The sequence below is a fragment of the Dipodomys ordii genome, unplaced genomic scaffold (assembly GCF_000151885.1).
Source record: "Dipodomys ordii isolate 6190 unplaced genomic scaffold, Dord_2.0 Scaffold27, whole genome shotgun sequence".
In the NCBI taxonomy this organism is placed as follows: Eukaryota; Metazoa; Chordata; class Mammalia; order Rodentia; family Heteromyidae; genus Dipodomys; species Dipodomys ordii.
This window is the reverse complement of record NW_012267243.1, coordinates 3,136,139-3,148,348: the sequence shown is the minus strand read 5'-3', so window position 1 is coordinate 3,148,348 and position 12,210 is coordinate 3,136,139. Positions and strand designations below refer to the sequence as shown.

The following is a 12,210-nucleotide window of genomic DNA, read 5'->3' as shown; positions in this document are numbered from 1 at the left end:
CCACAGCTGCCTGGCCTCCGGGCAGGTGGGGCTGGGGGGCGGACGCGGGGGTGGGCGAGGCGGAGGGAGGAGAGCCGTGGCGTTGTCGGCCCTCCCCGCAGGTTCTCGGAGGAGTTGGTTGCATTTCTGCATTTTCGTTGTGTCCTGTGTTTTCCGGTGCCTCGGCTTCTAGTTCTGCAAATCTCTCTCGAGTCCCCGGGCGTTGTCCCTGTGCGGACCCGCTCCTGGCTGTTGCACGTTTTTTTTTCTTGCTGTTGTGGTTGAAACCTTGCCGTTTCTTTGGCAAAGTTAGCGTCGTCCGCTTGGATTCTCTGCGCTGGGCTAGGGTCGCAGTTGTAGCGCCCCCCCCCCCCCCAGCGTCCCGCCCTGCCTTGTTCAGTAATCGCCTGCTACATTCAAGCTTTAGTGAACACTTCGCTCCTTTGCTTTTTTTGTGCCTGCACTGAAGCTTGGGCTCCGGGCTTAGGGGCGCTGTGGGTTAGCATTTCCACTCCAAAGCTGGCACCCTACCACTTAACCACACCTCACTGGAGGCTTTTTGCTGTTTAATTGGAGATAAGAGGCTCTTGGACTTCTTGCCTCCAACTGACTTTCAAACCAGGATCCTCAGATCTCGGCCACAAGTTTCTGTTAAAACCGAGATTTTGAGGATCATTCTTTGATAAAACTGTGATGTTTTTATCCCAATACTTAGGAATTTTATTTAGTGTATTGCTCTATGCAGTGCAAAAAATTTGAAGCTGGCCAGGCGCTGGTGGCTCACACCTGTAATCCTAGCTACTCAGGAGGCTGAGATCTCAGGATCAGGGTTCAAAGCCAGCCCAGGCAAGCCTGGGCAGGAAAGTCCATCAGACTCCTTATCCCCAATTAACCACCAGAAAACCAGAAGTGGCACTGTGGCTCAAATGGTAGAGCGCTCACCTTGAGCTGAAGAGCTCAGGAACATTGCCCAGGCCCAGAGTTCAAGCCCCATGACCGCCAAAAAAAAAAAAAAAGAAGCTGTGCCTGTTCTTTTCCTTGAAGTCAAGGAAAGGAGCCCAAACTACCGTGCCTCAAACTCTGACATGGGGGCTATTTAAAAAATATAATTTTATTGATATTAAGTTGTTACACTTTTGTAAGTTTGGTAGTGAGCACATTCTTTTTGGACAAAGTCACCCCTTCTAACTTTTAAAGTCAGTTTTAGGCAGGGTGCTGTTGGCTCAAGCCTGTAATCTTAGCTATTCAGAAGGTTGACTGGTAACTGTTCAAACTCAGCCAGGGCAGGAAAGTCAGACTCTTATCTCCAATTAACCACCAGAAAACTGGAAGTGGCACTGTGTGGCTCAAAGTAGCAGAGCACTAAGCTTGGGCTGAAAAGCTCAAGAACAACGCCCAGCCCCTGAGGTCAAGTCCCAAGACTGACAAAAAAAAAAAAAATCAGTTTAGAAGTTGTCTTGCCTGTAAGGATTGAAGTGAGAGGAGGCAGGGCACACGGACTAGCTGGCCAGATGTTGAAAGATAACCAGGATTGTTATTGGACTAGAACACTGCAGGCATGGCATTGGGTAGACAAACTAGAGAGTTGGCAAAGACCAGATGAGAAATACTGATGTTCTGGATGATTCCTCTGGCTGCCTGTACAGACTATGATTCCCAGCCTCATCCTATTCTTCCACAGACCCCTTGTTTTGAATTTTTTTTAACTCCAACTGCATTTACTCGTCATTCATTTCTCTCAACTAACGATATATAGAACTGCCCGTCTAAAGCTTCTGCCCATCCTAAGAATGTCGTTGTTACAAGGTATGAAATGAATACAGCTAAAAGCACAAGAAAATAGAAGGCTGTGTGGCTAGAACAAACTGGCGGAGTTTGATTAGGCAACAATGCCGACTCAAGCTGTGGGCTGTCTTATCACCTGACCCTTCTTCCATCCCCCGGCCACATGGACCTACGGTTGTGACCACTGGTCCAGATAAGAAGGGGCTAAGTCCAGAGAAGGGCAGCAAGAAAGAAGGAAGAATTTCTGAGAAAGAAGGTAGCAGAATTTGGGGCTGGGAAGGTGGCTCAGTGGTAGAGCGCTTGCCTTGCATGCTTGAGGCGCTGGGTTCGATTCCTCAGCACCACATAAGCAAAAAGAAAAAAGCCGGAAGTGGTGCTGTGGCTCAAGTGGTAGAGTGCTAGCCTTGAGCTGAAGAGCTGAGGGACAGCGCCCAGGCCCAGAGTTCAGGCCCCATGATCGGATTCCCCCCCCCCAAAAAAAAAGAAGGCAGCAGAATTTAAGCAACTAGTCCTTGGAGAGGAAAAGAGCGTTGAGGGTTGGGGTGAAGGTATCTGCACAGCAGAAGTGAGGGAAGATGATGCTGATCAGGGACTAATACTTGTACCCATTGATAAGATCTTATGGAGAACACTGAATGTAGATTCACTTATGTGCCTGCCCCTGGTTTTAATCATGTTATGGGAATTCATACTTTTTAATTATCTCAACAACCCTGTGAAATGTGATTGTCATTATGCTCATTTAAAAGTACCTGAAGCCTGGTACCAGTGACTCATGCCTGTAATCCTAGCTATTCAGAAGGTTGAATCTGAAGATTGAAGTTTGAAGCCAGCCTAGGCAGAAAAGTCTATGAGACACATTCTCTCTCTTTCTCTCTCTCTCTCTCTCTTTCTCTCTCTCTCTGAGTAAAATGTTAGACTGGAGATATGGCTCAAGTGATAGAGGCCAGCCATGAATACATGACAGAGTGAAGGTCCTGAATTCAAGCCCTAATTCCAGGGGAAAAAAAAGAGAGAGAGAGAGAGGCTAGGTGCTGGTGGTTCATGCCTATAATCCTAGCTACTCAGGAGGCCGAGATCTGAGGATCATGGTTCAAAGCCAGCCTGGGCAGGAAAACCTGTGAGACTCTTATCTCCAACTGGAAGTGGCACTGTGGCTCAAGTGGTAGAGAGCTCGCCTTGAGCTGAAGAGCTCAGGAACATCGCCCAAGCCCAGGATTCAAGCCCCATGACCGACCAAGAGATTAAGTATCAGTTCTAGGTTACCCAGCTGGTTAAGTGAAAGAACCAGGGTAAAGATGAGTGAAGTCTGACTCCATAGCTGGCCCTCTGGCTTCTCTACCTATAAGTAACAAAGAAACTGCTTACAGGACAAGATGATAGAATGACAGGAATCTTGAGTTAAAGTGCTATAGACATACCAAGTCAAGCTAGACAGCAGACATCATCATCAGTCTCGTGATGCTGAGACATTTTTGTGGACTAGATGGGGCCTACTAGGCTCAGAGGATAAGAAGCCTGTCCTGTAGTAAAGGTGACACATGAAGCCCAAAGGTTAGCACCGTGTCTTAGGATTCCTCGTCATATTTCCCTGTGGGCCAGGCGATTGTTTATCTTCTAAACTTCCAACATGGTTGTTGCCTTCTACCCTGATGTCCTATGGATTGTGACAGGCCTCCCTTCATAGCCCTTTATGCTGTAGCACTGCTACATGCAGGATTTGAGTTTCATTTCAGGAGTAAGTCTTGCAGAGAATTCATTTCCAAGGAGCAGTATCAGGCTGGCTTACCACAAAAGCTGTAAATGTTTCTCAAGGGCTCTTCTGTATCTCTTGGGAGATACAGAAAAAAATAGAAGATAAGGAATTGTGAATTCCAAAAGTTTATTTATTAACAGTTGTAAGACAAGAGTAGATAAAACAAAATGGTTCAAGCCCGGCACTGGTGGCTCCTACCTGTAATTCTAGCTACTCAGGAGGCTGAGATCTGAGTTCAAAGTTCAAAGGCAAGCCAGGTAGGAATGTCCTTGAGACTCTTACCTTCAATTAACCAGCAAAATGTCTTACTGGCTATAATGGTAGAGCACTACCCAGGAACAAAAAATCTAAGGTAAGCTGGGTGCAGGTGGCTCACTCCTGTTGTACTTACTAGCTACTAAGGAGGCTGAGATCTGAAGATTTTGGTTCAAAGCAAGAAAGTCTCTGTGAGACTATTCTTCCCAATTAACCACCCAAAACTGGAAATGGCGCTGTGGCTCAAGAGTGTTAGCCTTGAGCACAGAAAACCTCAGGGACAGCATGCAGGCCCTGTGTTCAAACCACACACACACACACAAAGCTCAGGGACAGTGGGCAGGTCCTGAGTTCAAGCCCAGTACTAGAGCACAAAAATAAAATAAGAAAGAAGATTGGCTCATAATTACGTATTTCAAAGCCAGGTAGGTATATGGTATATTCCTGTATCCCAGCCCCTGGAGGCTGAAGCAGAAGGATCATGAGTTTGAGGCCAGCCTGAGCTATATAATATGGGTCAGATTTCGCTCTAGTGGGCACTTTTAAATGTGTCTGTGGTGTCAGAAATACATGTGCCCTCTTGCCAATCTCCTATAGTCATCCTGTATTTCCTATAAACCCACTGTCACAAACTATCTGGTGACCATCTATTTTTCTTCCTTGATTGTTAGACATTTGTTGCATGGCTTAAAATTGTGTTTGGCTTTTTGTGTCTCAAAATAAACGTATACGTACCAAAGACCAAGAATTAAACCAGGCAATCTGCCTTCACAAGGAGGTCAGCCAGGATGCTCGGAGGCATGCATTCACTGCTTATACCAGGTCTTCTACATCACTGTGGACAGATGAAGGGAGGCTGTGGCCACAAATGAGTGGGGGCAGGGTTGACCATGAATGTCAGACTAGGAAATCATCATCCAGACACAGTCTGGGTGACCTCATTCAGTCAGCCACAGAGTCATCACTTGTGAACTGAAAACCAGAAATCAGGCAGGTCTCTGTGCTCCAGACAGGGAAAAACAATGCCAAATAATACACTCCCCCATGTCCCTCTGTAGCCTGTGCTAGTGGGGAAGAGAGAGATAATATATAATTAGCATGGTTTGCCTAGAAAAACTGGATCTATGTTTGCTAAGTGAATCTGAGAATAGTTACATAAGGTCCAGTGGAACCTTAAGACTTAAGTTTGGGGTTGGAGGTATGGCTCAGTTGGTAGCATGCTAGCCAATGAGTGAAAGCTGCAGGTACTGATTTTGAGTGCTAGTCTTTTTTTTTTTTTGGGTGCGGTCGTGGGGCCTAAACTCTGGGTCTGGGCACTGTCCCTCAGCTCTTCAGCTCAAGGCTAGTGCTACCACTTGAGCCACAGCACCACTTCCAGCTTTTTTCTTTTTGCTTATGTGATGCTGAGGAATCGAACCCAGGGCCTCAAGTATGCAAGGCAAGCATTGAGTGCTAGTTTTGGACTTCAAAAAAGAAAAATTAAGGAAAGACTAAGTGCTACTTTTAGGTGGGATTCTAGATTAAAAGAATGAAGACAGAGAAAGAATGTCCTTTTATGACTACATTTTAATTTAAATTATGGAAATTCCTCATATATTTCACTTCTCTGAGTAAGGTTACAGTTATGCTGTTATTGACCCCTATTCTTTGAGGTTTGGGATGGCCTCCCTCATGTAGATAGCAAAAATAGAATGTCTTCCAAATAGCATTTTTCCAGACTAGAATTGTTTTCCCTTTCCTAATCCAAACATGTTTTCCCAGTAGAGTTGAGTTCTAAAATCTTATATTCTATCACTTGCACTGGGTGTTTATATTCTTGTAAGCATATTTTACAGTTCTAAGCTAGAGGTGGACTTTGCCCTGGGTTTGATCATTAATTGACATTCCTTGAAGAAAGAGGGGAATGATTTTGTGTGTTTTCCAGACTTTCCAGCTGCGCAATGGCCTCCCCGAAGAAGAAGTTGCAGGGTCTTGTTGCTGCCACAATCACACCAATGACTGAGAATGGGTAACTATCACGTGGGGCCATAAAGGGATCTGTTCTCATTCAACCAGAAAGGACAGAACTCTCTATAATTACAGTCCCTCAGGCTCTGGACCTGGTGGGGAGGGGAGGTACTCTTGCCAAGTGGTAGCTTGTTTGTATCTCATCTCGGTTCTATACCATCCCTGGACAGACAGACAGACAGACACACACACACACACACACACACGCCAGGGTCTGTCATAGGGCTTGAACTCTGGGCCTGGGTGCTGTCACACACACACACACACAGACACACACACACACACACACACACCAGGGTCTGTCAGGGGGCTTGAACTCTGGGCCTGGGCGCTGTCCCTCATCTCTTTAGCTCAAGGCAAATGCTCTACCACTTGAACCAAGGCGCCACTTCCAGTTTTCTGGTGGTTAATTAGAGATGAGTCACACAGAAGATAGATAACCTTTTCAAAGGCCTTGGTTTTTGGTATTCTCTTCCTCAATTTTTAAACATTAACCTTATCCCTCTAAAGTAGATGAAATTTCTTTTCTTTTCTTTTCTTTCTTTTTCCTTTTTTGTTGGTTGTAGAGCTTGAACTTGGGGCCTGAGCTGTCTTGATCTGACTTGAACTGTCCCTGAGCCTCTTTGTGATCAAGGCTAGCGCTCTACCACTTTAGCCACAGTACCATTTCTAGTTTTTGGGTGATAATTGGAGATGAGTCTCATGGGGACTTTTCTACTTGAGCTGGCTTTGAGTGATGGTCCTCAGATCTCAGCCTCCTGAGTAGCTAGGATTACAGGCATGAGCCACCGGATCCTGGTGATAACATTTCTTGTGGCTTTCAGCATTCTCATTCAGGGTGACCAGATCATAGTTCTTCCTTAGGTCTACAGAGTCCAAGACTCTGGCTTCATCCTGATTATTTCTTTTCTTTCTTTCTTTCTTTCTTTTTTTTGGTCAGTCATGGGACCTGAACTCTGGGCCTGGGCACTGGTCCTCAAGCTCTTCAGCTCAAGGGTGCTCTACCACTTGAGCCACAGCACCACTTCCAGCTTTTTCTGTTTATGTGGCACTGAGGAATCAAACCCAGGGCCTCATGCATGCAAGGCAAACACTACCACGGAGCCACCTTCCCAGCCCCCATCCCGACTATTTCTAACTTGCCGAGGTTGCATTTTGACTACTCAGCTGGTTTGTGACAGTTTGGGGGTTTTTGTTGGTGGTGATGCTGATGGTTATTTCACTTTTCCACAAGTTCTAGAAAAGACTGAAGTCAGCTGTTTCTCAATGCAACAACTACTTATTTGGCAGATAAAGCAGAAGACATGTGACTTCATGAGGCAGATTAACTTCCTGCTACAGAGTTAAAAACACTCCATCTGGTCAGTGCTGCTTTAACCTTTGAATAGAGACCCCCCTCTGTGCCTGGAAGTGGCTTCTTAAAGCAGCCTAATTGCTCATCCACAACCCACTGAGAGTGTCAGTGTGTCCTTCCTCTGTATTGTGCTATTTTCCTGGAAGCCAAGGACTCTGCTTTTCTGCTTTGTTTCCATTTCTCAAAATCCTCTTGCCCTTATACCTTCATTTTGCTATTTTTTCTTTTTTTCTTTTTTCTTTTCTCCTTTTTTTCTTTCCTCCAGTCCTGAGGCTTGAACTCAGGCCTGTCCCTGAGCTTCTTTTGCTCCAGGCTAGCACTCTTACCACTTGAGTCACAGCATAAGTGGAGTAATTTTTTTTGGGGGGGGAGTCCAGTTGTGGGGCCTGAACTCTGGGCCTAGGCACTGTCCCTCAGCTCTTCAGCTCAAGGCTAGCACTCTACCACTTGAGCCACAGCACCACTTCTGGCTTTTTTTTTTTTTTTGCTTATGTGGTGCTGAGGAATTGAACCCAGGGCCTCATGCATGCAAGGTAAGCTCTCTACCACTGAGCCACCTTCCTAACCCCTGGAGTAATTATTTATTACCTAAACTCCAGAAGAAAAAATTCTCATCAGTTTTGTTTGTTGTTGTTGTTGTTGTTTTGTGTGCAGTCCTATGGCTCGAACCCAGAGCCTGGATGCTGTTCCTGAGCTTTTTGTTGTTTTTGTTGTTGCTCAAAACTAGCACCCTATCACTTGAACCACAGCTCCACTAATGACTCTTTGTTTGTTTGTTTTATTGGAGATAAGTGTCTCAAGGACATTTCTGCCTGGGCTGGCTCAAACCATGATCCTCAGATTTCAGCCTCCTGAGTAGCTACAATTACACCTATGCCCAACTTCATTAATTTTCTTTTTTTGGGAGTGGTAGGTGCTGGCCATAGGGCTCAAACTCAGGGTGTAGGCTCTGTCTCTGAGCTCTTTGGCTCAAGGCTGGTGTTCTACCACTTTGAGCCACAGCGCCACTTCTAGTTTTCTAGTAGTGAATTGTAAATAGCAGTCTCATGGACTTAACTGACCAGACTGGCTTTGAACTGTAATCCTCAAATCTCAGCCTTCTCCTGCCTCATCAAATTATTTTTAACCACAATCTGAAGCTTATAGCAGCTAGATGTGAAACTGCATGGAGACTACAGATCTTCTGTCAGGGCATGAAAAAAGGTCCTTTTTCCCAAGTGGCTTTTTTGAGAGAAATCCCCATCACTGCTGCTGTCATTGGTTCCCTTTCTTGGTACCTGACACAGAAGGAAAGTTCTTCTCTTTATTTGCAAAGACAAGCAATATAACTGGAATGGTAGGGCCAATATATCAGAAATCACATCTCTCAGTCATCAAAATCAGGTAGAAGTTATGTGTGCTCATGGCAAAAATAACTACTTTGCTATTTCTGAACTTTCGAGCAGACAAGTATACAAGAAGAAACTGTCCCAGCCTAGGGGAGGTTGAAGATGGTTGGTTCTGGGAGCCTGGTCACTGGTCATAGTTAAAATGACAACAAGCAAGGGCTAGCAAGGGCTAGGCTAGCAAGGGCTAGGCTCAGTGGTAGAGTGCTTGCCTTGCATGTAAGAGTCCCTGGGTTCGATTCCTCAGCACCACATAAGCAGAAAAAGTTGGAAATGGCACTGTGACTCAAGTGGTAGAGCTTGAGCTGAAGAGCTGAGGGGCAGCTCCCAGGCCCAGAGTTCAGGTCCCATGACTGACAAATAAAATAAATAAATAAATAGAAAACAAGCCATGAATTCTGATTCCCAAATGCCAGGTGCTTTCTGGAAAGAGGCTTGTTTGTATAGATTTCCATAGGGAAGCAATGACATGTGAGAGAGAAAACACAATTTATTTCTTGCTGCATATTTGCTCAGAAGGAAAAGTGCCTTTTTGTTGTTGAGACTGAGTTTTGTTATGGTGTCCAATCTAGTCTCAAACTCCAAGGCTCAAGTACTCCTTCAAATAGCCTCCTTGAGTATATCCAGGACGAAAGGGATGTGCCATGGTACCTAGTGAGCTAAGAACAGTGACTCGTTTTCCTTTTCTAATATAGACATTGTATTGCTTGGGGCAAGTGTGCTAGCTTTTAGGATCTGTTTCTTCACCTGAAAAAAAAAATAGAGATATAGTTCTCTCTTAGTTGTCTAGATTAAACTGGAACTTATAGATAAAAATGCCTGTTATGCTAGCTACTAAGGAGGCTGAGATCTGATGATCACAGCTCGAAGCCAGCCCAGGCAAGAAAGTCCATGAGATGCTGATCTCCAATTAACCCCCAAAAAGCCAGAAACTGAGCTGTGGCTCTGTTTTTTTGCTACCCTTGAGCAAAAATGCTTAGGAATAGTGCCTAGCACCTTGGCCCTGAATTCAGGCCCCAGGACTAGCCAACAACAACAACAACAAAAAAAAAAAACCAAAGTGAGAGGAAAGAGAAAAGGAAGGGCAAGAGTGTTGTCCTAATTATTCTTCCAGACCCAACTGCTTGACAACTCCTTTCCACCTCAATACTTGGAATTTTTCAGCCCCTTGTCTGAACCTCCATGTGCCTAATTCATATACACGCTATCAGTTAACACACAGTGAAACTTCATAACGTCATATAAAATGTGGTGTCAGCTGATAGGAAGACAGAGATGGAGAGTAGTCACATGACCACTCCTTTGCCTTTCTGGCCTTTACTGAGGTCCCTTGCTCTGTCAAGTACAGCCAGGCAGTGCTATGAGTGGGCATGAGCACCGTAAGAGAGCCTGCTCTGGTGGCAGGCTTACATCTGCACTGATGCATACCTTTTCCTGAGTGGCAGGCTCAGCTCCCTTTATAGCTTTCCCCTGAGCACACTGTGGAGTGTTTGGCACTGCATTTTTTGCTTTCTTGCTTGCCCTTTAATCTCCGAGTCAGCTGTTTTTTATTCTCTTCTTCTTCCCTTTGATAAATACCCTTTGATATCTGTTTCTTAGATGCATCAGAGTTTTCACCTTATTTTTATTATTGTAGAAATTCAATACGATGAAAAGCACATTAATAAGGCTAAAAATTAGGATTCTCTGTACAAATGGCAGCCGGGTACTTTGTGTCCTAGGCAATGTTACCATGGTTGCTGCCCGGTTTTCTTTTGGATTCTCACTCTCCTTTGCCCATCCTCCCCTGCTGCATTTTGACTCAAGACAGGCCACTAAATACATCTTGTAAGTCAGTTTTTAGATTTTAAACTCAACATGACCTTAAAGGACAGTGCTCTTAGCATCTACCTCAGGTATTAGATCCTGGCAAGGTTAGCGAGGTGCACACTGTTGAAAAGGCAGCTAGCACTGGACCTTACCAAAATGCAGATTGTGCCAGGATAGGACCATGGGTAAACTGGGATTATGCGTGTCTGACAGACTTGCCAGATATCCATGCTGCTCTTTTCAAAATGTTTGGCTCTCACTCTGAGAGACAGAGTGACAGCAAAGCTCCTTTCCAACTCTTAATCCTCTTCAGTTTAAAACTAGCAAATACAGATGGATTTAAGTCTTCATTTGTTGTCACAAATGTTAAGTGCTAAAAGTTATTATAGTCTTAAGATTGAATTTTCCTAGCTGAATTTTCCACCAAGTTCAAAAATGTTAAGTTCTTGCCTGGTGCTAGTAGCTCCCACTTGTCATCCTAGCTACTCAGGAGGCTGAGATCTGAGGATCACAGTTCAAAGCCAGCCTGGGCAGGAAAGTCCATGAGACACTTATCTCCACTTAACCTCCAGAAAATGGGAAGTAGAGCTATGGTTCAAAGTGGTAGAGAGCTAGCCTTGTGCAAAAGAGCTCAAGGATAGCATCCAGGCCCTGAGTTCAAGTCCCATGACTCACCCCCCAAAAAAGTTCTCATGTCTCCATCCACACCCACCTATCTCTTTCCCAAAGAAAGAACATATATGACTAGCAAATTTCTTTTTAAAGCATTATTTGTAGTGAAGTTTAAATGTAAATGTAAAACCTCTTTTGAATAGTTTTCTTCTCATGTAAATGAGGCGCATGTGGCTGGGTTGTTATGTTACCAAGATCAGAGGAACAAAAACACAAAACAAAAGTATTTTTTTGAGGGGGGGTCTGGTTGTGAGGCCTGAACTCTGGGCCTGGGCGCTGTCCCTCAGCTCTTCAACTCAAGGCTAGCACTCTACCACTTGAGCCACAGCGCCACTTCCGGCTTTTTTTCTTTTTGCTTATGTGGTGCTGAGGAATGGAAGCCAGGGCCTCAGGCATGCAAGGCAAGGGCTCTACCACTGAGCCACCTTCCCAGCCCAACAAAAGCATTTATTCAGAGCACCCTAGATCACAAAATAGATTTTTTTTTTCCAGTCATGGGGCCTGAACTCTGGGCCTGGACACTGTCCCTCAGCAATTTAGCTCAAGGCTAGTGCTCTACCACATGAGCCACACCTCCACTTCCGGCTCTTTCTGCTTATGTGGTGCTGAGGAATCAAACCTAGGGCCTCATGCATGCAAGGCAAATACTCTATCACTGAGCCACATTTCCAGCCCCACAAAGTGGATTTTTAATAACTATTAACAAGCATATAGCTGGCCACCAGTGGCTCATGTCTGTAATCTTAGCTATTCAGGAGTCTGAGTCCTGAGGCTTATGGTTTAAAGACAGCTTGGACAGCAAAGCCTATGAGACTCTTCTTCTGGTCTGTCACAGGGCCTTGAACTCTCGGCTTGGGTGCTGTCCCTGCACTCTTCAGCTCAAGGCAAGCACTCTCCCACTTGAGCCTTAGCACCACTTCTGGTTTTCTGGTGGTTTATTGGAGATAAGAATCTCACGGACTTTCCTTCCTGGGCTGGCTTTGAACTTCGATCTCAGCCTCCTGAGTAGCTAGGATTACAGGTGTGAGCCACTAGTACCCGAGTATGAGACTCTTTTTTTTTTTGTCGGTCGTGGGGCTTGAACTCTGGGCCTGGGCGCGGTCCCTCTCAGATCTTCAGCTCAAGGCCAGCGCTCTACCACTTGAGCTACAGCGCCACTTCCGGTTTTCTGGTGGTTTATTGGAGATAGGAGTCTCACGGTCTCTCCT

The 12,210-nt window shown here is 45.2% G+C and overlaps 1 protein-coding gene across 1 annotated transcript in view; it reads left to right on the top strand.

Moving 5' to 3' along the window:
* The first annotated feature begins 6 nt into the window (after positions 1-6).
* Npl (N-acetylneuraminate pyruvate lyase (dihydrodipicolinate synthase)) overlaps positions 7-12,210 on the top strand; it is a 30,868-nt gene continuing 18,664 nt past the window's right edge. The window contains exons 1-2 of the mRNA XM_013015510.1: positions 7-25; positions 5,700-5,783. Of these exons, the coding sequence (XP_012870964.1) occupies positions 5,716-5,783 (68 nt within the window). The 5' untranslated portion in view covers positions 7-25; positions 5,700-5,715. The remainder of the gene's footprint in view (positions 26-5,699; positions 5,784-12,210) is intronic.